This window comes from Ammodytes marinus, assembly GCF_949987685.1.
Source record: "Ammodytes marinus genome assembly, chromosome: 14".
In the NCBI taxonomy this organism is placed as follows: domain Eukaryota; kingdom Metazoa; phylum Chordata; class Actinopteri; order Uranoscopiformes; family Ammodytidae; genus Ammodytes; species Ammodytes marinus.
The window spans coordinates 30,377,907-30,405,351 of NC_137218.1; the positions used below are offsets into that span (position 1 = coordinate 30,377,907).

The 27,445-nt window shown below is 40.3% G+C and overlaps 1 protein-coding gene across 1 annotated transcript in view; it reads right to left on the minus strand.

The window, feature by feature from the left end:
* sim2 (SIM bHLH transcription factor 2) overlaps window positions 1-24,085 on the minus strand; it is a gene marked incomplete at both ends in the record, with an annotated part of 120,200 nt that extends 96,115 nt beyond the window's left edge. The window contains 4 exons of the mRNA XM_080041509.1: window positions 1,173-1,281; window positions 2,312-2,401; window positions 5,050-5,132; window positions 23,911-24,085. Coding sequence (XP_079897635.1) covers window positions 1,173-1,281; window positions 2,312-2,401; window positions 5,050-5,132; window positions 23,911-24,085 — 457 coding nt within the window. The remainder of the gene's footprint in view (window positions 1-1,172; window positions 1,282-2,311; window positions 2,402-5,049; window positions 5,133-23,910) is intronic.
* Window positions 24,086-27,445: the final 3,360 nt, after the last annotated feature.

Sequence of the window (27,445 nt, forward strand, 5' to 3'; positions counted from 1 at the left end):
CTGCCACTAGGCGCTGGCAAATTAAATTTGCTGCGCGTGTTGGTCTGGACACGCTCCGTTGAAGCTTATCAAGAAAGCCAGAAATCTGGCGGGCGCGCCAGAGCCCCTTATATGGTACTCTGGGGAGGACGTAACCGGATGACGACAGTGACGTGCATGCGACGTCGAAGCCGTGATAGTAAACATCAGAGATGGCTGCGGATATGCTGTGTGAGTTTGAGACTGCTTTGGCCTCGACCCTTAACGATTTGGAAGACGGCACTCAAATCTTTCATTAGTGGGATGCTCTATTTTGCCGACCGACAACGGCAAACGTTTAATTGAACAGTTTAACAGCTGTTCGCTAAACGAAAGGGGCTTACGTCGCCTTGTGCATCGCTCTGATTGGTTGTAGTGCTATCCAACTGCGTGCAGTGGCATTTGAAATGCACGAGTAGGAGCCGCCCCTTGAGTTGGAAATTACAATTGATCGTCGCCAGACCCTCTATCGTTCAAGATATCAGGGTCTGGATTTCCAGGCTATGAATCTGGTGCACTTTGAGAGGAAAATGAAGAGGCTAAATCTGAGGAATTTTGTGTGAACAAATAATTTGGAGATGCTGGGTCGGATGAATTAGACGCTATTGAAGAAAGACACATGGATTTCCCATAAATATATTAATTTAAAATAAAATATTATGCAGGGTCCTCTGGGTTGGGCTTGGTGCTCTTTTTCTTTAACAAGACATATTTCTCTGTAATATAGTGAATGCATTTAAATGCAGTGAGAGGAACGAAGCAGAAGAAGTCTTGTCCAGCTATCTTTATTTCCACAGACAAGGCTGAAATATGCTATAGACTATACACAGTGCATGGGCAACTGAAGGCAGCCCCATTTCCAAATGTTTTTAAATAAACTCAATACACACTGTGCTAGGACGTGAACGTGACGTGATCAGTTAACCTTGGATTATCTCCCAGATGATCTGATTCAATTATTAGGCTATTAACTATTCTAGACCAAAACATTGTATTCCTTTTTTTGTATGATAACTTAGATTTGATTAATATGATGTTAATATCAAAAACACAAACTTAAAAAAAAAAAAAAAAAAAAAAATCACATATTCATTTGTTAGAGAGAGTTCACGTGACATACCATGCATACCATGTGCTAGAGAGCGTGTCTTTACCTGGAGAGAAGTGATGGTGTGTGGGCTGATAAAGAGCCAGCACTGCTGCCATCTCATCATGGTCTGATGGGTGGATGTACTCAAATATACTATTTCCTGTTAGCTCCACCTGCACAAGACACATTTCCCACATGTGTTCATAAATGTGATATACGTTATGAAGTGATCTACTACATGAAAACTAACCAAAATGCAAGACAAATCATAGAAATGAGTAAGCCACAAACATGCTGAAATTTGAAATGTGTGCCCATAATACTTGAACCCCCTAGCCTTTACTTATGAAACACAAACAATAGGGTTACTGTATAAAACAACAGTAGTTAAAAAATAAGTTGTAGGATGAACTGTATGATATAATACCCCTTTCCCACCAAAATAAAGGTCGACACAAGTTTTAAAACGCGGATCGACGCTGCTTAAAAAAGATGATTGTCCTTTTTCCCACTGCCGGCAGACCTCCACTCTGAGACGGCTGACATTATGAGCGCTGCGGTGTTAAATAGTCAGCTTAATAAAGTCACTGAAGAAGACTATATCAAGTTAAAATCCCAAACTATATATATAAAAAAATGATCTTTACTCTCTCTCTCTCTGTCCGTTTCTTTCTCTTTTCTTGCCCATACGGTTTGCATAATAGGGGATGCCCCTGGGACCTGCAGGTCTCCCCAGTTGTTTGCGGCGCAGGTGTTATTCATATTTTTGCAGGTTGGTGCGGACGATCAGGTTAACAAACTATGGATATTATATTATTTATGTTATAGTCTTTTTAACACATTCAGCGTCTCAGCTCAGCTGGGTCTCACAGGCTTAAACAAGACCTGAATCAAAATTTAAACCATAAACGGTGATCTGTCTGGTGGAGCAGTTATTATTTAATAAATAAAGGCTATTGTTACTAAACACATGGCGTGATATGTCAGAAATTAGTGCGTTGATCCAGGACTTGTGTTCCCACCAAAAAGCCGAGCAGGGTGAGCCGAGCGAGGTAAGAAACAACCGTGTGTACTGCAGGGTCAATCGACCAGGATCTAAATGCAGGGTGTAACCCTTCCAATTGAACAAAAAAGACGGATCAATGCGGGTCGAAGCAGGTTTCTTGGTCTGCGAGAAAGGGGTATCAAGAGAGCTTGTCTTACCTGGGACAGACCAAGGTGGACTGATGCTGTTTCAGAAATGTACATGACTTTACCATCAGAGGCAACAACAAATACGAAGCCATCCAGAGTCTAAGGGAGTGCAAAGAAAAAGATTTACTGTTAAACAAAAGTTAGTCAAGTGAGTCATATTTAGAGTGTTATGTGCCAAAACATTTGTCCATATTATATATAAATGGGTGATACCATTGTTTTGAAGGTTTTCTAGCACTGATTCCCATCATTTGGGGCAGTCATTCTGCATTAATAATAGAGCAATTAAGTTAGTGTAGAGTCAGACCTTTTTTATTATTTACTCGTGACCAACTTTAATTTATTTCATATTATTTATTTATTTCATTGTGGGAAGAATATAGGGGTATATGTATCTTTATTTTAAATTGTGCAAAATATGGAGAAACTGGATATAAATGTATATTAGAAAAATACTGGTAAAATATCTATAATTATATAATTCACTATACAAAAAAACTGATTTCACATATTTAAAAACATTATTTTCTTCACTAATCAACAGCTCATTTGCAGCAAGAGAATCTTGTTTACTCTTGACTGCAGGGAAAAGTATTTTCTTTCTGTTTTGATACATGCATTTGCAATTTTTTCCCTTTACACTTACTATTATATCTACCTATTTATTAAAATAGAAATTTGCAAACTTTGAAGATATGTTTTATTCATTATTGTATTGTTTAGGTCTGAAAAATCTTATCTGCTGACTTGTTCTGCTATGCTTATACTGAATTTGATGCCAGCAACACATTTCGAAAAAGTTGGGACAGGGGCATTAAATGATTTGGAAAGCTGTAGCATGTTAAAAAAAAACCTGTTTGGAACATTAACACATCACATAAACATGCTAACTAACAGGTGATATTATCATGAATGGATATAAAGAGAAATCCCGTAAAGATTCAGTAATGATGACAAGCAATAATGGGGTGAGGCTCAGGGGCAAGGTCCAAGGTTAAAATGTAATGCCCCATGACCTCAGGTGGCACTGCATTAAAAAATGACATGATTTTATAGAGGATATCACTACATGGGCCATGGAACCATAGATAGTATATAAAATGGATGTAGCATCCGGGCTGACCTCAGTTATTCCTACTGCATCCAATCGTCCTGGCCTATGCGCGTCGCCATATTGTCAGATTTTTACTCCGTCTCATTTCCTCTTCGCCAGGACACACCAAGCGCTCGTTTGATCCATGCGTTCTTTTCATATTGATTTTAATCAGGTTGTCGCCAACAGAGTGAGAATCACTCCCATATATCCCAATTCACATGTGGAATAAAAAGAGGCTACACTTATGTTGATGTTGAAATGAACTGCCCCCAGTAACTTATGTGAAGTTGGTATTTTATTTTCTTATGGTGTAAATTATGTGCTACGAAAATAACTATTATGATGTTGGTCTTTTATGAGTTCTTTATTATCTTAATGGGGGAGGGGAGGGGGATATTTTGTTTTAGCCGAGTTAAATCTTCCTCTCTTCTCCTCTCCTCTCTTCTGTTTTACCTCTTGTTCGTATTCGTGTAGAGTCGGTAAACTCCGGCGGTGGCCTGTTGCTTTAAATCTTGCCGCCCTAAAGGATTATGGGATACCACTATCTCCTTTCCTTTCGCATAGGTTAGTCCGGAGTAACCTATGCTAAAGGAGGGTTAAAGGAAGAATCGAGGCTCCTTTCCTATGCCTTTCCTAAGGATTTTGAGAATTCGGATCACCTATCCGCCGAGCACTTCCGGTTCATCTCGATAGGAAAGGAAATTTCCTATGCAAAAAATACTTTTCGGATAGGCCCTAGGTCTCTATAGGTTGGCAGGTATTGCTAAGGTTCACCTACTGCAGTCTTCATTTTTAAAACCACAGCCTTATGGTTTTGTGGCAGTAGGAATTTAATCTTCCATATGATCATGTATAATAGGCCTACATTGCACTTATAATAAATGTTTAAACATCATATTGAACTGTTTGTGTATGGAAAGAACGAGAATGATCCTGAGAGGGTTGCCCTTTTTTTGCCTGAGCACCTGCCCCTCAAAATGTCTATGCATGTCACAGAGAAAGGGTGACGTAAAACAGTGGTAAACATGCCCTTGTCCCAACTTTTTTGAAACGTGTTGCATGCACAACAATTAAAATGTGTTTATATTTACAAAAAACAATAAAGTTGATCAGTTTTAACAAATACATGTGATGTGTTTGTAATGTTTTATATTGAATACAGTTCGAAAAGGATTAGGAATTTATCACATTCTGTTTTATTCACATTTGACATGACGTCCCAACTTTATCGGAATTGCGGTTGTATATCATGGTTGGTTCCACGGCTGCCTTTTTAATTAGAATACAAGGTCAGTTTATGATAAAATAGATATTGCAGGTTGAACGGTAACTGTGTTTGAAAATGGCTATGACTAATAGGCTAATTGAGACCTTCTGTCTGATCAAAGCCAGCACCTCCTGATTGGACACATGCGATATACACATTAGAAAACACTGAATAATATAATAATTACCTTAATTGACAACCACATGTTTCAATTCTTTTTTTCTACAATATTTAGTTTTACTTACAGCATTTAATTTTTATATTCTTGGTGGAATGATGTAGTAAAATATTTTGGTGTTAGGGCATATTGCAGCATTGTCTGCTAAATAATACAGCATATCAATCACATACTGCTGGGTTTGAATTTTTATTTCCTGTACTGACTTGTAAAAGGTGGGAACCAAGTTCTTTAGCCATGCTGTCCAGAGCACTGAACCTTGTGGACTGACCCCATCCATCACCCACACCTACAGAGAGAGACAAACAGGGACAGACAGTGAGAGAGACATATCCTGAAATTCCATATATATGCAATAACCACTGGGCTTTACACCAACCATGCAGGTTCCACGTGAGCAGCTCTGTGGGCAGTGCTGTACTATTTCAAATGATTTTGCGGCAAAAGAAATTCAGCTAAATCAAACTTTGATCCAAAATATGCTTACCTCCCACTACGATTCTGACAGAAGTTATGACAACACCAGCAAATTTCCTTCATCTAAATATCTTCATTTAAATAAGCTGTCAAAATAAACTAGTGTGCAAATGTCTGGTAATAACTTCACTCCAGCTTCAACACAAATAATATTTTCAAGTTTTACATTTTTCGAAGTTAACAGGTGCATGACACCAGCCTTGCTGGCTGTCTCCACCAATAACAGTGCAGGATTAAAGTCCTAAATCAGGTGTGTCAAACTCATTTTGGTTCGGGGTCCACATACAGCCCCTCTGATCTCAAGTGGGCCGGGCCAGTAAAATAATGGCTAAGTAACATACGTCAACTCCAAATCTTTAGCTTTGTTTTTCAGTAATATGCTTTATCATTCAGACAACATTTGTAGCCTACATTATCACGGATCACAAGGGATTCAGTGTTCCCCCAGGAAATGTCTTAGTAGCCTAACGCGCCCCACACACATCCTACCTCTACTGCGCGTCTACCTCGCGTCTGCGTCTGACTTTTGGTCACAGACTGTGAAATCAACGTAGAGCGAGCACACATCCAACCTCAGACGCACTGCTGAGGCGCGTCGGAGGCACGTCTGCAGCGCCGCTCCCCTTCACCTCAGGAGGCTCGCCTATTTTTTTCTGAGAGCAGCGCGTCTCTCTCGTGTCTCTGTGCTTTAACTGATAGAGAAATACTCTGCTGACAGTCATACCAGCAGCATTCACTCTAGTTACACGTTTACCCGGTGTGTTTATTTCAAAATAAAACATCCCTCAGTCGTATACGCAAATAATCCCTTTATTTCACGATGTAATTGTGCAATCAAAATCCGAGGGATTTAAAACCTAATTTTCAATTAGTTCTGGCATTTCATTTTTGGATAAATGACACATATAGAGATCCAATATAGTGAAGAAATAAAAAAGATCATGATGAGCGCAACAGTTTTCCGTTGCTCTATCTGTGTCTACGGCCTTCTTCTTCCCCGACCACACCCCCCTCTCTCTCTCCCGTATAAATCAGTAAAGTGATTTTTGAAATACTCTGCTGAGAGTCATATTGACTTCATACTGGCAGCTTTCGCTGTAGTTTCACCATTTCCTGGTGTGTCCCCTTCAAAATAAAACTTCCAACAAGCAGCAGCAGCTGCTGAGACGTTGCATGTGTGTCCGAGAAAAGTCCGAGAGAGGCAGCAGTAAGGTAAGGCGACGCGCTCCAGAGGTAGACGCAGGATGTGTGTGGGGCGCGTAAAGGTGGCCGCTGGCCAGGGGAATAGCAGGCGCGCAGCGTAGCGCCGCAGCAAAAAATGTGGGGGTATTTTGCTCAAATATTGGTCGTTTTGGAATATGTATTTCCCAATTTAAAACATAAAAATAAAGAAGCATTGAAAATGTAGGACAGAAAATATAGGCCTACACTAGCATGTTGTTTTCAAAATAACTTAATAGTTGAAATAATAAATACGTGTTTTCCCCTTGAAAATAACTAAATGCATATCTCCATAAGTCAAAGACAGTAACAGTGTGGCACTTCTGTAAACTTACTGAAACGTGCCTGGGCCATCACTCATGCATTCATCAGACTTTCCTGTTCAGTATCTGCTGTTTAATACAGTTGTGTTGCCACGGTGATGTGGAGTCTTAAACTTTCCTGTACCGTAATCTTAAAGGTGAAGTAAGTGATTTATGTTAATATAAGTGTTAAATCGCCCTTTATTCGTACAGTGATCACTTTCATAGTGTGCACGTTTCATAAAGCCGATCTCTCAGTCACCCGCTCTGCATGTAATCGGCAAATAAAGTTTTCGGGGATCCCAAAACTGATATCCAATCAGAAGAGAGAATGCTACAAACCGGCACCTGTCTCACTGCCGGTGCACGCGCAGAGCAACAGATGGGTGAATGTGTATGGCCTACAATAGCCGAGCAGGTAAAAATCCTTTCCAATGTATGTTTTGATGGTTTTTATCATGTTTTATCACACTTATTTATCTGAGATGATGCTAGATAACTCACTGCTTGAAGACCACAGTGCATTAATGAGGTGACGTGGGGACGAGGGAGGGGACTGCTAACTGCAGTCATTGACAGGAAGTTAGCTAAATTGACCATTCCGCTTACTGAACCTTTAAATATCCCCATAGAGCAGCTCTGGGTTTATTTTAGCAATCAGTTCAATGTCGTCTTGCTCCTTCTTGTTTACTCACCCGAGTGCATGACTTAGTCACGTGTGTCGTGGTCGCACACACACACACACACACACACACACACACACACACACACACACACACAGAGCAGCTGATAGAGAAACGCTTCCTCTGGGAAACACTGACTTCCTTAATATGTTTTTGCCAATAATTGTAAGTATCTGTGCGGAAAAGTCAGTCTATGTACCTGACTGGATAGGTAGGGGTGCCCTTTAAGAGTCTGGGCCCAGGTGCCCATTATCTCATAATCCGTCTATGAACCAACTGGATTCCACAAGCTTTCCACAAGCATATATAAAAAAAAAAAAGTGGGGGGCCCCACACTAGGACTTGAAACGGGCCCCCAGATCGTTAAGGCCGACCCTGTGATAATGACAGAAATGGACTCCTACAGTAGACCTCAGGCCAGTCATTTTCAACAATGAACATTGTGTGCACTGCCTCACACACAAACTCTCAGTTCAGCCAAGTCCACAAACAAACATATAACAATTTACAATAGCGTTTTTCTCTTACAATGCATGTTGCTTAGTGGGACTTTTACTTTTAGCATGGAGTGAGCCGAAGTGGCGCTGAAGATTTGAAGCCTTGAAATGCGCCTGGCATATAAGGCAGAATGGCTTGCCATTACGTTCAACAAAAAATAGAAACTCTCCCACTCTGTTTCGGAGCAAACTTGACACAAATTGTTTACTCACGGAAAACCTAAGCTGAGCGGGCAGTTTTATGTTGCGTCCATACCAAACGTTTGCGAATGATATGTTGCTTCCTCAATTAAACGTTTGCGAACAGGCATACACATACACATTAAAAAAATAAAAAATAAAATATAAATAATAGTGCTGTCAAACGATTACAATATTTAATCGCGATTAATCGCATTAATGTCATAGTTAACTTGCGATTAATCGCGATTAATCGCATTTTTATTTATTCTAGCCTGAATGTCCCTTGATTTCTTTTTGTCCCATTATTTTTTCTCATTTTAATGCTCTTATCACACCCATTCTAATTATGATATTTAAGAAGAAATACACTGAATTACAATGATGTCTACACCATTGTAATTCAGTGTATTTCTTCTAAAATATCATAATTTGCTATTCAGTGCAAATAACAATATAGACACCCCCCCCCCCCCCCCCCCCCCCCCACCTGCACCCCATCCCTAGAACAGCATTCACAAACATATTGGAACTTGTTTTTTTTATTTAAAAACCAAACCATAAAACAACATAGGGTATATAAAACAAATTAGTATTAAGGCTAAATTAAACTGGTTGTTGTAGACCTAAATGTTTTGGGAGTCTTTCATCAACGGCTTATTGCAGACTGTGTGTGGAGTGGACACATTATGCCTGCGTGCAGGTGGTTGCCATGGTGCTGCTGCAGCCGAGGCTTCGTAAGCGAAAATTAAAGTGAAAATGAATGACTGGCGGCTGCCACTAACATTAACCCTAACCCTAACCCTCTAAGCCATATGCACTGTATATCAACAACATCCACAAATGCTGCAGACTTCTCTGGGCCTGGGCTCATCTGAGATGGACTGACACAAAGTGGAACAGTGTGCTGTGGTCTGACGAGTCTACAATTCAAATTATTTTTTGTATGTAATGGACGTTGTGTCCTCCGGGCTCCAGAGGAAAAGGACCATCCAGATTGTTACCAATACAAAGTTGAAAAGCCAGCGTCTGTGATGGTATGGGGGTGGGTTAGTGCCCATGGTATGGGTAACTTGAAGATCTATGAGGGCACCATTATTGCTGAAAAGTACATTCAGGTTTTGGAGCAACATGCTGCCATCCAGACAACGTCTATTTCAGGGACATTGTGTCCTGCATTCTGGTGACTTTAGAAGAATGAAAATATCAAACAAACACAAAAGTAGACTACAACACCATTTTTCTATGTCAAAGAGTCTACTTCTATGTCTATTTCTATTCGTATATTAAGTTTATAATTATAATCTATTACTTTTATCATCCTCTATACTGGATAACCATCCACCCAGCAGCTCTTGCCCCCCCCCCCCTTATGATTTGTTGTGCTCTGTAAACAACTGTCTCCTGTGTGTCCTGTTTAGTAGTCTATAATTTGGAGGCTGGCTGACATCATGTAGCCTACTGCTACTGGGAGCTGGATTTTCTATAGAAATATGCATATTAAATAGAATAAGAACTTAAACATAACTATAAAGAGGAGTGTCCTGTGTGACCTGGGGCCTCATTTATCAACGCTGCGTATGCAAATTAGAGGGCGTACGCCTACCAGTACGCAACCTTTGTGATTTATCAAATGCAAACTTGACGGGAAGATTTGCGGTCCTCCACGCAAGCTCTGACCCATGCGTTTGCACAGAAAGTGGAGAAAGGAGAAACGGCGACTCGTCGGCACATGTATTAAGTGCGAGAACCAATGTGTGTAAAATGAATCAAGATAAGCCTATTATATGCCATGTAGGTCTATCATATATTGGGAGTTCCTTTGCAAAACGGATAAAGTCATTCTTACAACTAATAAACAAATGCGTCCACGGATTTTTCCATGAAGTGATACAAAAAAAATAGATATAATAATCAGTGATTCTTGAGAACCGGGAAAAAAGGCGGGGACAAAATGTAACTGCTGTTATCTTTAAAAATTAAAATATTTAAAATTGTAGATGTTATTAGGGATTAAGAATAGAATGTCTGGAGCACAATTATCCCCTTAAATTTAATTTAATTATTATTATGTCAAATTTGTGACACTTGTTATCTTCTCATGACGTCAAAAACAGTGTGTCCACAGAGAAGGTTTTAATCTTTCATATGCAATAAAATGTCATGATCCTGCTTGGGCCTCTAGGCCTTGTGTTGTTTTTTCCCTTTTACCCTTGTCTGTGTGCTGGTCTTATTGCAGGGTTGGAGTCAGGTGTGCTGGAGTCAATCACCAGCATTCACAGCTGCCATCAATCATCAATCAACTGCTCTTCATATACCCGGCCCTACCTTCCAGACACTGCCAGATTGTAGATTCTGTTTCCACACAGTCAGTCCTCTCTCTAAGCTAACCTGTTTGCAGCTCCGCTTTTTGCATTTTTTCCTGGTTAACTCCTGTTTTTTCTGCCACAGCTCTCCTCAGGTTTGCTCCGTCCCCTTCCTGTGCCTGGCCGTCCCTGGAGTCACATCGGTCTCGACTTTGTCACTGGTCTCCCGTTGTCCGAAGGTAATTCTACCATACTCACCATTGTTGATAGATTTTCCAAGGCTGTTAATTTTGTGCCACTGCCCAAGCTTCCCACAGCGTCTGAAACTGCTGACCTCCTGGTTCAGCATGTGGTCCGCCTCCACGGGATCCCGGCTGATGTGGTCTCCGATCGGGGTCCACAATTCGTGTCCCAGGTATGGAAAGCCTTCTGTCGTGAATTAGGGTCCTCTGTCAGTCTCTCCTCAGGCTACCATCCCCAGACTAACGGGCAAACGGAGCGGGCCAATCAGGATCTCGAAGCTGCGCTGCGCTGTGTCACTGCTCGGAACCAGTCATCCTGGAGCACTCACCTTCAATGGGTTGAATACGCCCATAATTCTCTGACAAGTGCAGCTACTGGTATGTCCCCATTCGAATGTTCCCTTGGATATCAACCCCCTCTGTTCCCAGCGCAGGAGAGCGACATCGCGGTGCCATCTGTCCGGGCCCACCTTCGACGCTGTCGAAAGGTCTGGAGGGACGCTCGCGCTGCTCTGCTCCGTTCCACTGAGCGCAATCGGCGCATAGCTGATCGACACCGGATCCCGGCACCACAGTTCACACCAGGTCAGAAGGTTTGGCTTTCCTCAAAGAACATCCCACTCAATACAGAGTCTAAGAAGTTGTCCCCCCGCTACATAGGGCCTTTCGAAGTAGTCACAGTCATCAACCCATCCGCTGTCAAACTAAGACTGCCTTCATCCATGAAGATTCACCCCACTTTCCATGTTTCCCAGTTAAAACCTGTCTCCACCAGCCCTCTGTGTCCTCCAGCAACACCCCCTCCACCCCCCCCCCCCCCCGCATGATTAAAACTGATACTGTCTCCGCGCCTGTGTCCTCCTGATCCAGCCATACATAAAACCTATTAAAAATGTATTTTAATGATTAAAAAGAGCTTTTTTCATCAGAGGCAACACTAAATAATCTCTCATATCAATAAAAAAAAATTCTACAACACATTCATGTTTTATAAGGTTTCTAAGTGGGGGACACTTTTTGTCACCACCGTCAGACATTTCATTAAAATGTAAAAATCAGGCAATATGAGGGGCAGCTGTCTCCGTGAAGGACCTATTGTCACAAGCGATCTGTGCAGAGTACATTAGAGTCAGACAGGCTCTGATTAGTTGTAGTTTTAGAATATTTTACATTACAAATCTTGAAAGTCCTGCGTCACAACCATGATACGTCAACACCGACTTACTGTACAATTTCTGAAGAAGTTATATGAAATGTTTCGATAATTTTATTTTCCTTAAGTAGTTCATACCTATCATCAACAGAAAAAAAAACTGCTACTAGAAAAACTCTATTTGTTCTGTTTAAGAAACGTTTAATATGTCAACACCGTCAGATATCAAAAACATGTATATTCATATACATTTTGAAAATATTTTTTATCAGTTTTGGTGAATATTTGTGATCACTATACATCTCGTGGGTCTAGCATAAAATGAGGGAACATTTATTTGTGTTTTTTGGTGTCTGACGGAGTTGACACAAAATAAGGAATGGCAAGCTAAAAAGCCCATGTTAAAAAGGAGAAGAAAATTGAGCCCGCTCCTTTTTGCTATTGCAATCGAACCACTTGCAATTGCCATTCGCGGTAACAAACAGATTCAGGGGATATGGAGAGGAGGAATTGAACATAAGGTATCATTATACGCCGATGACTTACTTTTGTTTGTCGCCAAGCCAGCCACCTCTTTACCGGAGGCACTTTCTGTGTTGGAGGTCTTTAGTCAGTTTTCTGGCTATAAACTTAACTTGAGTAAGAGCGAACTCTTTCCGATTAATAAAGAAGCTCTTAAACTTGATTATACAGCTCTCCCACTCAAAGTGGTGACAGATCAGCTGAGTTACCTTGGGGTATGTTTTACCAGAAATTTTAAAAACCTATTTAAATCGAACTTCCTCAAATTATTGGATCAGGCGAAGCAAATATTATCGAAGTGGTCTCCTCTCTCATAGATAGAATAAATTAAATTAAAATTATATTACTCCCAAAGTTCCTATATCTATTCCAATGTCTCCCCATCTTTCTCCCCAAATCCTTTTTTCAGGCCCTTGACTCTTTAATGATAAATTATATTTGGAATGGTAAACACCCTCGGTTACGGAAAGCTTTTCTTCAAAGACCCAAACAAAAAGGTGGAATGGCCCTCCCTAATTTCCAATACTATTACTGGGCTGCTAATATCCGTTCTTTAGTGTATTGGGTGCATTTTCACCTTGATGACTCAGCCCCAGTCTGGGTAACAATGGAGTCCAGCGCTATTAGCCCATTGTCTCTATCTGCCCTCTTAAGCGCCGCACTTCCACTCTCTTCGGCTATTCCCAACAGTAGTCCCGTGATTAAGCACTCCCTTCGAATTTGGACCCAATTTAGGAAGAATTTTGGAATGCAGAATTGTTCACTTTTCAGCCCAATTGCAGCTAATCATTTGTTTACTACCTCGACAGTGGATGGTGCATTCAAGATCTGGCTTAAAAAAGGCTTAAAATGCATCGGTGATTTATTTATTAATGATCTATTTGCTAGTTTTTCTCAATTGACAAAACATTTTGGTATCGAAAAGACTTATTTTTTCCGATTTCTGCAAATCAGGCATTTTACGCAGAAGTTAATTCCCCAACTCCCTCACAAACCGCCAGCCAATCATGTCGATTTGTTTCTTTCTGTAAACCCCACATTAAAAGGCTCAATTTCTGTGTTTTTCAACCTTATTTCGAAGTTGCATAGCCCCTCATTAGCAGCTATAAGAACCCTGTGGGAGCAGGACCTAGGTTCTGCCTTCACAGATCACATGTGGGATTCAGTCCTGGATCGGATACACTCTACCTCCATGTGCGCCCGACATGCTCTTGTGCAATTTAAAGTAGTACATCGTATCCACATGTCCAAAACTAAATTAGCTCGTATGTTCCCCGATGTAGACCTGACCTGTGATAGCTGTAAGAGCGCACCGGCGTCACTCTTTCACATGTACTGGTTGTGTCCCACCTTGACTGAGTTCTGGACATCAGTTTTTCAAACAATTTCTGAAGTACTTCAGCATCAAATTGAGCCGAACCCTTACACTGCAATTTTTGGCATTGCTCCAAATCCGGGCTTGCCTAAAGGTACTGGTCTTCACCTCATTACTTGCTCGTAGGGTTATCTTACTCAAGTGGAAAGATCCTGCTCCTCCTTCCCACTTACATTGGATTAGAGACATTATGTCATGTATTAATTTAGAGAAAATACGTTATACTACCCAGGGATCCGAGAATAAATTTGACAGAATTTGGCGCCCCTTCCTAAATAATTTAAAAAAACCAACAACAACAATACAAGAGTAGCTACCCCCTCCCCTCTTTTATCTGATTTAATTTTATTTCTTTATTTATTTTAATTTTTTTTGTTTTTTTTTTGTTTTTTTCATATCGATTGTTTATTTTTGTTTCCTGTAGCGTGTATTTCGTTTATGTAATTTTTTAACATTGTGTATTGTTTTTCTTTCTTTTTTTTTTGTGCAATTTTTTTTTGATGCAGGATTGTTTGTGGTTGGGTGGGGGGGTGGGATATGGGCGGGGTGTGTTCGGGGGAAGAAAAAAGGGGAAAAACTTAATCATTGTACTTTATTTACTTCGCAAATCTTTTGATGAATAAAAAAACCTTTGAAAGAAAAAATTAATAAATCTTCAACGTATAAATGAAGGTTGCAGCTAAAAAAAGAAGAAAAAAAAAAAAGGAGAAGCAAGGTAAAAAGTCAATTTTGATAAAAAGGACAAAAGCTGGGAGGTTGTGTCAAACCTTAGCTTAGTATATGTTGGATACATACATGGAATTTAATTTGCCTAAACATAGGGTTTGTATTTTTTCAACATTGCACCCTGTTTTGTCCCACTTCTCAAGAATCACTGTAATAATAAGGAACTTATACATGGAGATATACGAGTGCAAATTTTAGGGCTGCAACAACGAATCGATAAAATCGATTACTAAAAGCGTTGGCAACGAATTTGGTCATCGATTCGTTGAGTCGCGCGATTAATAAGTCACTTGCAGGCGCGGCACTGTTTACATCCAGCCGCCGACACGTTCATGCACGCCCACAGCGAGCCTTCCGCACGTGAAGGCTCGCATCACGTGCGGGAAAGCTATAGTGTGAGCGGCCACAGCTTGTATTTTGGTCATATCTAACACTGGACTGCAGGCCTATATAAAAGTGTTGTACTTTTGCTTTCTTTGGGTTAAAAAAAACTCCTTCAATTCAGTATCCGTCTAGTCCAAAAAAAACTGCTGCTGCTGCTGCAGACGGTGTGCAGACGTGCTCGGAGAGTCGGCATCGACGCATCAACAGTCATTCAAAGCAGCGGCAGTAATCACACAACCGAACGGTGTAGAAAGTCCCGTCAGTTAAAAATAGTGATCCAGATTTTAAATCCATGTTAAAATCGGAAGGATATAGAGCTAGTTAGCTTAAAAAAAGTAGCAAACATGTCAACTGTGCTGTGTTCAGGCGGGCTCAGTAATATCATTGATGTGTTCAAATGCAACACAAAAAAAAAGAAATTTGAGATTTTGGCGAAACTTGTTTTCCCAGCAATATAAAATAGATAGTAAAGATGGAATTATGACCTGTTTAATGTCCTATCTTGAGCTATGATCATATCAGCAATTAAAGCAATAATACAAGTTCTATTTCAACAAAATAATAGAAAATTATCAATTGTGATATCAATAAAGACTTGGATCGTTAAGGAGTCTTGAAAATGGTATCAATATCAATACAAATTAACAATCTCCTGTCATCTGAGAGAAATTAAGATGATTTAATTTTTTTAACCGTTAGTATTTACCAGTTAAAAATATTATCGGTTGACTGGTTTACCATGGACATCCCTTATATACTGTATAAATGTATATCATACATTGTATGTTTTTTTTTTTTGTGTTTTCTCAGTTAAGTTTATTATTAATTTTTTATCATTTAATATTACTTTTAATAGTTCCAGGACGTTGGAGCAATAACCTGGTGTTTTGACACTTCAGTCTGCACTGTGAATTTGAAGTAATGTTCAGTTTTTGAATAAAGATGCGGCATTTACAAATGTTTTTTTTTTATCCAATTCATCGATTAATCGAAAAAATAATCGACCGATTAATCGATTATTGAAATAATCGTTAGTTGCAGCCCTAGCAAATTTTAAAAAATCAACAATATGTTCTGCAGTTATTAAAGAATAACCTGATTGTTATTGAATTCATTCTGATTATATTGAGGTGGAATACATAGCCTATTACTAACACTGACGCTGTTCTCGATGCCTCAGTCAGGCAGACAGGAGTGCACAGTTTCATACATTAATCCTAATCCTACTGTACATCACATATTTCACTAATTTTTCATGCCTTTTAGTCCGTTTTATCTATGTGTTTTTCTTCATGTTTAAGCACGTCGTAAATGTGTTTTGAAAGGGGCTGTGAAGTTTATTATTAACCCTCCGCCGTCACTGCGCCGGGAGGAATTCCCTGAATCAGTTTCTCATGGGGGGTCTCATTGTCCCCCACTCGTGGCACAATCACTGCTGTGTGAGGATATGCACTTTTTGCGTCCACTTTTATGTCGGATCGCATCTTTTTTATTTCGACCACAGTCCGACATTCTGAGGCTGCAGCGTTTACAGAGATCGCAACACACTGACACTCTGACGCCTTTACGCTCACACTGTGTCACCAAACTATATTTTCCCTGGTCGCCACTTCTCCAACGGGAACTTCGGCGTGGCCGCAGTGATCCACACCGTGTGGAGTCTATTTTTCCATTTCCCTTTCAGTCGGCGTTTGCCGAGACCGCCTTCATGCACTCATTAAATTATATTAATTTGGGGCGTTTCAAAGACTATGTATAGGTAAATATGCATGTTACGTGAGCCCACGAAGGCTGTGCCACATTTAGGATTGATTGTGATTTACAAAAGGAAACAGGCGTATGACGTGCGTGAGCACTTTTTCATAAATCCGAATCTCTCTGTGCGCACGCATTGCCCTAAATCCTACAAAAGCAACCTTCCTACGCACAGCTTGATAAATTCAAACACCGAGGTGTCACTAAAATATTTGACTCATCACAGGAGGCATCCAGCTCGCTCTGGCAAGCTGCATCTGGAGCCACCCACTGACTGGTCATCTCTTACTGAATTGTACTGACAAAGTTTTTTATGGACCAAAGAACCGGTAAGGCACTGTGGTCCTTTCACACCGCCGAAAAATTGGAGCTAGTTCTGGGCTAGTTCGGAGCTAGAGCCAGTGTTTTGGTTTCACACCGCCAGAGAGCCGGCTCCGGGCTGTAAAAACCGGTTCAACTCCAACCCCAGGATTGAGCTGGGCTATAAATGAGAACTGCCTGCGCCAGCAGCCGGAGGAGGGATTAACGTGACCAACCAGACCAACTCAAACCTCATGCCCGCCATATTTAAAAACACTGCTACTATGAGACGTAAACATAACATGATTACCGAACGTAGCGGTCAAATTGACCGACGAAAATACGCTGTATGGGTCCTGTTTGGTTAACAACGCAAAGCGAGAGGCAAAATAAGACGTATCTGCCGATGTTGTTGTGCTTAAAGATAGCACTAGCTTTATCGTTAGCCACGAGAGCAGCAGCGTCGGGCGACGTACACAGACGTTTACAGTGACGTCATGACGTTGCTCTCTTGCCGGCTCCATGGCTGGCTCTGGTCGGTGTGAAACCAACCGGTTCATAACTGGGATACGGCTGTAACCAGTTTTGAACTGGCCCCAGCACCAGCCCGGAACTGGCTCTTGGTTCTTTTTGGTGTGAAAGGGGTGCTGTTAAACTCCGGTGTTTCTCACCAGCACTTTAATTTTAACCTATGCATGTGAAAGCTGTTAGTGTCTGGGATTTTAATAACATAATTGTAAATTGTTGTAATCAGATGTAATACTTAGCTCACTATGTGAGGGTGGTGCGGAACTGAAGTTTAGTGTCTAGGTTAACTAGTTTACTAAGCGTATGTGTAGGCCCGTTGCAAAGCAGTTCCACTTTTATCTTTTTTTTTTATTCTTCTTTTATTGGGAAAGGGGAAATGGGGAGGGTAGGGGGTAGTTATAGATGGAAAATCAATTATTGTGCGAGCTTGATCGATACACACCAAAATGTATCGCCTTGTACAGGCAGAAGGTTGATCTGCAGCAGATCCTAGGGATTTGTGATCTCCATCTGAGTTAAGATTAAGTTGGCCACCGGGACAACATTAATCACCTTTGTTTACGTAATTGTGTTGTAATGGCTAGGTAGATACTGCTATGTAATTACAATTGCCATTAGTCATTTTTACTCATAGTTTTTCTCACCTGGACAAATGTTCTCATACGTTATCACTTTAGAATGCCATTTACAAGCCCAATTTAAAAATAATTCTATAGGCTGCACTGAACAAATAATACAAAACAGAGACCTTCACTATTTTTCTATAGTATGGGTTTTCACTTTTAGCACAAGCACACGATTGACAGATATTTCTAATTAGATGTTAAATGAACAGTCTCGAGTAAACCTATTTTCTGTCACTGTGTATGTATACATTTGATTGGTTTTGGCTTCATGTGCTGGTTAACTATTTGTATAATTATTTTTGATTGTCAATCCAGGCACAACATGATGTCCACATGAGACGAACCCTGGCCCTTCATGCACTTCCAGTGTACTTGCGTGAGTATGATAGTGAGTTCTTCAAGACTTGCAATGTAAGAACTAGTGCCTTAAAAGAAATGTGAGTAACAATCAATACTTGTCTATCATAATGTTTAATTATACCTCAATACAATATGATAAAGTGATATGTGCAATGAAAGTTATTGCTGGCTTCAATCATTCCCCCTCTTGGTGGTTTTGTCCCAGCAACAAACCTTTATGTAATGACTGGGAATTGTCCTTCTGCTGCAGCTCTACATCGTCTGTGGAAAAACAAAGTGGAATAAACACACACGCTCAAAAAATATGATTATTCTTAAATTGGACTGCTGAAGCTTGTTAACAACTTCTGATGAGTTTATTTTTTACAAAGGAGGAATGGGAATTGTGTCCGTCTGGATTATAGAGCCAGTATTGAAAGAGGCAGTCATTACATCCACCGGTAACTTTCAACGACGTGTGTGTGTGTGTGTGTGTGTGTGTGTGTGTGTGTGTGTGTGTGTGTGTGTGTGTGTGTGTGTGTGTGTGTGTGTGTGTGTGTGTGTGTGTGTGTGTGTGTGTGTGTGTGTGTGTGTGTGTGTGTGTGTGTGTGTGTGTGTGTGTGTGTGTGTGTGTGTGTGTGTGTGTGTGTGTGTGTCCTTAGGTTGCAACCTTGCTTCTGGAACTGTACTTATAATTGGATCATTTGTGTTTTTCAGGGGGAAGATGAGATAGACATTGCCAACACCCCTCTGGCTCTCCTCACTGTGGGCACTGACAACACTTCTGGTGACATCATCTTCTCGATGACAAAATAACACTGAAACCGTGCCACCTGACTTTGAAAAATTACTTGTTGAAAGAGAAAGCCAGGCATTAACATCCATGTATGTGCTTTCTGTGAAGAATGTTCAAATAGATGGAAGCCATTTTGCAAGTGCAGAGTTTTATATTTTGTATTGTTCCATTGTCTACCTCAACTAACAATTTGCACCGTGTGGTTGGTTATTCTAACAATCCCATTTGGGGATCTCAATTTACTTTTGATTATTTAAAGTACACTACACTACAGTATTTATTTTTATTTTTACCTTTTTAAAGCACTTTATATTTATTTCATTTTATTTTGAATTGTTGATGAACGCAGAATACAATGAGCATGGACTTTGACTAAGATTTGCATAGTAGGTCTACTGTTTTTTTTTTATTTTGTTTTTTTATTCTTGAAGAGAATTTGCTGGTAAAGGAATAAATCACCTTTTCCATAAAAATACAGTGCAAGTATTTCGGAAAATGTGTCCATTTCTAAGGACATTACTGTTAAGAGTAGGTTTTTACTCATTGTCAAAATAAATCAGGTGGTTGTCATCAGTGTCAGTTAGAAGCATGTGTCAGCTAGCTGAGGGTTGTTAAAGGAGCATGAGAGGGGAGCAAATCTCCCTTACACAAACAGGGGATGCACCTGTCTGTCCAATGAATGATGAATGACCTCAGATCACGTGTGGTTTTGCTTTGCAATGTTGGTTCACTTGCAAAAGGGCAATGTGAAAGTGGCCCACACCAAACGAAAAAAAATCTAAATTCTATTTGGTCTGGACCAAAGCAAATGAACTAGCGGATTTTCCCAGTGTGAATACACCCTTAATGTCAACAATTAATGTCCTCAGTTCCAAAACGCCTACTCAGAGTTGTTAAAAGAAAGGCTGATATAACACAGTGGTAAACATGCACCTGTCCCAACTTTTTTTAAACGTGTTGCAGGCACCAAATTTAGAATTTGTAGGGGCCTATATTTAAAAAAAAAACGTTTTATCTGTTTAAATAAATGCACATGATGTATTTGTACTGTTGCATATTGAATAGGCTACATTTTTAAAGGCCTTTTTTTTTTTTACAAATGACATAACAAGCCTATATAATAATCCTATAGCCTACTGCAATTTTCATTTTAAGGGGAGCCACATTCTAATCTTAAGTAGTGGGCTTGCACTCAGATAATAAAGCAATACATGATTTCTAAACACAATATGCACTGATGCTAATAAATAACATATAAGGATAATTCATTAATAAATAGAAATACCATAATGCCTCTAAAGTGTAGGCCTATACCTACTAATATTGTGCTTGATTAAATTATTTAATCTCCATCCAGCCATCCAGAAAAACTGCTCAAATAATAACATATAGGCAACTGCCAATGTTTTTTGTTATATTTAGAAATTACATGTGTGTTCTTGCTGGGTTTTTTCAGCTTTCATTAAAAAGAATCACGGGAAAAGCTGTCCAGTGTGGCTCTTCAAAAAGTTTCACTAAAGAAAAAAGTTGCCTTAATCTTAAAATTTTGATCTAAATGAGTAGGCCTACTATAATCCTACTAGTTAATGGAACTGTAAATTACCCTACATATTTTGTCCCCGTGACAGATGTTCCGATGTTTCCCCCCCTCCCCTCCCCCCAAAATAACTCAACTGACAATCGTCCCAAAACAACAAAAGGCCAAATTGGCCATTCACGTTTCATGGCAATAAGATGTTCTAGCAGTCTTAATAGAACTGACGCTGTCGCAAACGTTTTCAAAATAATTAAAGCTACATTTTAGTGGAATAGCCTACTTTTCAAGCATTGAGTTACTACTTAGTTAGGCCTATCTACATTATACGCAGGTACGCCGTATAGGCGTACCTGCCTATACGGCTATCACTATAGTGAAAAATATATAAACAATTTATATTAAAATCATGTTGGTTTAACATGGGGTAATTAAATGTGATTAACATGAAAAAGTCATGTTTGCATTACCAAAAATAATTATGTCTCTTTATTGTAATTAAATCATGTTCAGTAAACATGATTTTATTGCGTGCAACCGATGTACATATTTTTTCATGTAAATCCAACATACTTTTTTTTCAGGGTAGGAAAGCTCCAGCATTTCCGTATGACCACTTAGAAATGCACAACGATACGTAACAATTTCGATAGTGACAGAAGTCAACTGTCATACCATTCCATTCATAAATTAAACCTGTGCGCGGTGTCCCTGTGGAAGTCGCAACGGATTTATAATACCCATACACACGCCCTAAAAATGGGCCCAGTGTGAGGATGGGGTGTGAAGTAGCAGCAGGTAATACGTCCATAGTACAGAGATGAGCGGGACCTGGCATTACCCCACGGCCCGTTTGACTGCAGACTGTTCGGGTTCGGTTAAAGAGTGTGTGATGTCCAGCCCGAAAATACTGGCAGCGCGAAGCAATATTCAGCTCAGTAATCCCCTCACAAGACGCTCACGGTGCTTACGGAGCGCACCCAAAGCGCCTAGGGACTTTTATTTCTCCCAGCGAGGAAAAATGTATATTCTCAGTTTGCATAGCCTACTCCGTTTGAAATTCATATTAACTTTTGTGAACGCTTCAAGATCTGATCATCAGTGCAGCTTATGTCATAATGGAAGAGAGATGATAAAAACAAACACCGGTGAATTATCATAGGCTATTGCTAAGGTGGCAACTCATGCGTAACATGAAATAAAACACATACAGCGGCCAAAGACTGTTTGATAGCAGCACAGGGATCTAGTAAAGATGAAAAGTCAGTCAAAAGACTTGATTGTTGTGCTATTTGATTGTAAAGTCACCAGAATGCGGGAAACATTGTATTTTAATCTCAACATTTTCTGGGGGAAAACCCCATACTCCCCAATTTAGTTTGGCAATAAAAATGCTAATTTCTATGTTTCTAAAGGCAGGCTAGTAAGGTGAAAAAAATGTTTTGCACTGCTGCACTAATGCAGAAACAACAACATTGTAAACTTTTCACGGTGTAAGCCATATGTTTAAAAATGTGTAAATGAATGCTATGCTGCATATTCAAGAAGAGGCTATCACAGTATACCCACTACAAAAAACTAGACTACACCACTGGGGAAAGTGTAGGATAGTCCAAGGAAAATCTTACCCCAAAAAACATGGGCGAAATGTCTATATTTATCGTGACACAATAACACATATGCCTTGATCAAATGAGCTTATTGCGAGCATCAAATTCATATTTCACGCGCCTCAGATAATAACTGGAAGTTGAATGCTATCTAGTACGGATGTCACATTTAATTTATCATCGTTTATTAAGACTAGATGAAAGCTTTGGAAAGAATGTAGGCTATCTTACTGATCTGAGTCGCAGCCTTCTGGAATTGACTACAACACAATCCGCATTAGAATGTATCCATGACATAGTGGATTACAAGCAGTAAAGAGTGTGCGGCTGATGCAGTGAATGAAGGCGCAGTGCCTGGTGCAGAGCGGCGTCGCTGCGTCTCGTTACTGACGGCCCGGCGGTGTAACGGGTGGCTCGGCGGATTGAATAGGACTTTATCGGTGATGACAGAGAGGAAACAGTGTGTTTTCTTGCCCTCTAACCTGCGTGGTAGGCTACCAGCTGCATGTGGCATAATGAAATTATTCATTTGGATTGGATGAATGATTGAGGCGTTAACACAGACACCAGCTTTAACTCAGAGTGGGAAAACCACTTCAAAACATTGATGAACCCTTCACAACATTAGTTTAACAACCCAGAGGTGATTATAGAATGAAGGAGCAAAATTCAAATCCATTTTACGTTGCTTATAAAATAAAATAAATCAAAATGTTTATACAAACGAGTATTATAGGCATAATAGGCCTACTTATATTCAGATTACCTAAATCTAGGCCTAAATGGCTTTTTTAAATGTTTAAGCTTCGTTTTAACTATTTATTCAAATGACCTAACTGTGTCAACATTGATGACGCCATAAATGGTCATCATTTTCTAAATAGACACCATATGCTTTATTAGTTAACTCATGGCTTTGTTGTTAATAAATCGCTAACTTTAGGATCTTTTAAAAAGACAATCACTGGGGTTGCCAGGTCAGATTGAACAATCCTTTTGAGTGATGTCTGTGTTTTATATTTAGTTTTCACATCACTTTATTATAACAACTAGCATGGCATAGGCTATATGCCTAAGTATTAACCTATATTGGTTTCAATTAATAATAACTAATTAGTTTTATGCCTAGGCCTACTCACAAACGCATTTCAAGGGCCGAAAGTGGAAGCCTACCAAAAACGAGTGTACGGATCTGTTTCTTCCGTCCCCACTTTGGCTAAAAGCCTACTGAGGAAATCTTTATTCTTATTCTTACACGTGGAAATCCTCAACGCAACAGCTATCCCTATTCTAGACCTAGGCTACATAACCAAACTTAATAATAAGCTACAAAAGCTTATTTGTAATCGCCTATTTGTAACCCTAACCCTGCAAACATATTAAATGTAGGCTACTGTTCACGTTGCATTTCTAATAGATCTTTCATAAAACCGATTAAGAAACAATGGCGGTAGTCGGTGAATTAGTAGCCTATAGTCCGTGTGTGTGTGTGTGTGTGTAGGTACACCTACCGTGGGGGAAGACGGCCCTCATCTTGAGGTAGCTGCTGGTGAGCCGGATGATGGAGGCCTTGTCCAGCTGCGATGTGATGGCGGAGGGCAGAGGCAGCAGTTTAGCCAGTTCATAAAACTGTCCGTTCTCTTTCTCTCTCCGCGTCTTCGCTGCATTCTTGCATTTTTCCTTCATTTCTGGAATTTTCAGATAAATGATTCTTGCTCAAAATTAAGTCTCGCCGGAGCTTTTCCCATTAGACTAATGTTACAAATAGTCTAACATGTTACTGGAAGATTGGAAAAAAAATCTTCCTGGGACTCCCTAATATTAGCCTACTGTACAAATTAAAACTTGTAAAACAAAAAAGTAGCCTATAGGCTCAGCAAGGACCAAGAGAGTTCTATTATGTTAATCTAAATAGACTAGCGCTTCAGCGCATAAACCGCACAACGCACTCCGAAAGAGAGAGAGAGAGAGAGAGTGTGTGTGTGTGTGTGTGTGTGTGTGTGTGTGTGTGTGTGTGTGTGTGTGTGTGTGTGTGTGTGTGTGTGTGTGTGTGTGTGTGTGTGTGTGTGTGTGTGTGTGTGTGTGTGTGTGTGTGTGCGTGCGTGCAGCCTATGTCCGGACCATCGTTGTTAAAGCTTTGTTCAACCTTTCAGTTCAATAGCAGACAAAGTTGCTGAAATCCTGTTTTGCTGTGAACGCTACGTTCATCCACTCTCCGGTGTGTTCACGGTGCTGTTAGTTTTCCTCCCATTTTTAAATCCATTGAGACATTCAGCTTTTTTGCTCTGTGGACATCGACAATCAAGTGCACAGGGGGAAAAAAGGAAAAACAAAATGCGTGTTACCCAATGTAGAGAGCAGCACACTACTGCAAACTGAACTGGTCTGAAAACACCTCGCCCCCCTCCCCCTCCTTTCTCTCTCTCTCTCTCTCTCTCTCCGCGCGCGCGCATTTCCATGTTCATGCCAAGGCAAGTGTGAAATCAAAACAAGAAAATAAACAGTAACAGAAGAATTGTGATCTTTTTAAAAGTATTTATTTAAAGATATTTGTTCTGTAAGTAAGAATCACAGTACAAATGTAATTGTAGGGGTTGACAGCTAATTGACTCTATGTTGCTTGTATTCCTTTGCTCAAGTCACCAGAGCTGACACGTTACTGCTGTAGTTCTCCCAGCACATATGAAAGTTTTTTTTTAATATTAACCATGTTTCCAAAATCTTCTTGGTTTGATTTCTTGGTATTTGCTAGTTTTCCACCGCCTCTTTTATGCAGAGCCAGGTCTGCCTGAGGCTGTGTTCACTTAAACTGCTTTCACACATGCACTGTGACTGTGAAATAATCCGGAGTTTACCCAGGTCACTGAGCTGTATGTGCGAACACAAATGTCTGGGTGGTTTGACCCTGACTTTCCCAGGTGGCCCCCTTATGAGTGGGGGATGGCCGTAATGTATGTGAATGTGTTTCACACCTTCAGAGGCACTTAATACGGTAACAATTTAGGCACAAATGCAAATGTATTTTTATATTTGCGTAAACATTATAATTTACTTGATAACAGCGTTTGCAGTCTGGAAAATGTAAACTTTTGAAACCAGGTTCCAGAATGGAATCTTTTCAAATTGCAGTATTAGTTTATTGAGACCACCCGCCACTTTGGCTGGTGAAAGATGTGTGCTCTGCCGGCTTTTCTAGTGAAATTAACCGGTGACAATGTGACAACCGGTAATGCCCGGAATACGGCTTTCTACATTAAAAAGCACTCTATAGATCAGAACTTAAGTTACTGTTAAAACTAACAGAGCATTAAGGCTGCGGCTTCACATTTAAAGCATTTCACTGGCTTCTCATTAATAGCATTTCACTGGACATGCGTTGACTTTTATTTTGAACCAGAAAGGGACAGGAAAGTTGCACTGACACAGCCCCTTCACAGCCCTGCAGCGCTGCAGTCACTAGCAGCATGTCTTCTGTTTTCAAGAATTCTACTCGGTGAAAAAAGAGGACAGAAAGCTCGTCATTCAGTGATTCCCAACCGGGGGTACGCGGACCCCTAGAGGTACTTATGGGTATTGCAGGGGGTACGCAGAAAGATAAGACATCTGCCTACATAATAGGCTATTTACTCACAAGAAAAATATTTTTATATTAATAATAATATTTTGTATTTAATTTGCGCATACACGAGTAAAAGTTCCTTCCACGTGTTGATTGTAACACTAGGCATGTCATACGCAAAGACTGAAGAGAGGCAGTGAGTGCGTGTTTGTGTTTGTGTGTGTGTGTGTGTGTGTGTGTGTGTGTGTGTGTGTGTGTGTGTGTGTGTGTGTGTGCGTGTGTGCGGAGTGACTGACTGAGTGACAGATGGTCACTCCTATCATATGTGGTTTGACGGTCATTTGGCCAATCAGAACCTTTTTTCCTCTCTCCAAATTATTATTTTACCGTGTTAATGTGCCTACTTACTTTATGTGAATCACTTTTATAAATAAATACGCAGTTAGCTGACCATTTTTTTATTTGGCCGTTTGCATTGATCTATGCACGCTAATTAACGTCTGCGACTCGCGGACCGTCATTGCACATTATCGTGTGTGTACGTCTGTGTGCACAAGAGAAACTACAGTATGTGTAACTGGAGAGTGTTGGCTATTTCTATGTGTTTGAATGATGGTCAATGTGCGGCAATGATGATGAAAATCCTGCTTGCCACAATCTTAATAGTTTATTTTAAGGGAATTCTGTGTGATTGAGTTGAGGCTCCATGTTATTTTCAGTCTTATTTGATGCCTGTTTTCTCTCATTTGCTTTCAAAACATTTTTTATCAACAAGCTGGTTTTTGAGATTTCACAATTTTCTGAGCAGTTTATTACCATTTTTTTTGGTAAATAACTATACACTTTGTATGGGCAAAGTCAAGGTGGTTGGCTGACTAAATTGTTTTGCTCATTTTAGTACTAATCTGAACAGAAATAAGTGTTGTATTTTCCTTTAGTCTTTTCACAGAAAAAAATACACCAAAATGGCTTCTATTACATGTTAAAATCACAAAAAAATCTCCCGGGGGAGATACTGTAACGGTTGGGTCTGGAGGACACAGGCGCGGAGACAGTATAAGTAAAAGATGATTTATTTCAGGAGAAACCAGCAGGGTGTTAGGACCGTGATCCGGGGAGGGGAACTGGCTGGCATGGGGGTCCAGGGAGAGGGCAACGGGGCAAGTCCTGGGGGCTGAGTGGAAGCAGGCTAGAGCAGGCAGGCAGGAGGGGTCCGAGGAGTAGTGCTGGAGAGCTAGGGCTGGAGCTGGTGGCTGGAGTCAGGCCGGGAGAACTGTGGCAGAAAAACAGGGGTTAACCAGGAAAAAATGCAAAAAACAGCGGAGCTGTAAACAGGTGAGCAAGAGAGCGAACTGACTGTATGAAACAGAAGCTACAATCTGGCAGTGTCTGGAAGGTAGGACCGGGTATATGTAGAGCAGTTGATGATGATTGAAGGCAGCTGTGAATGTTGGTAATTGACTCCAGCACACCTGACTCCAACCCTG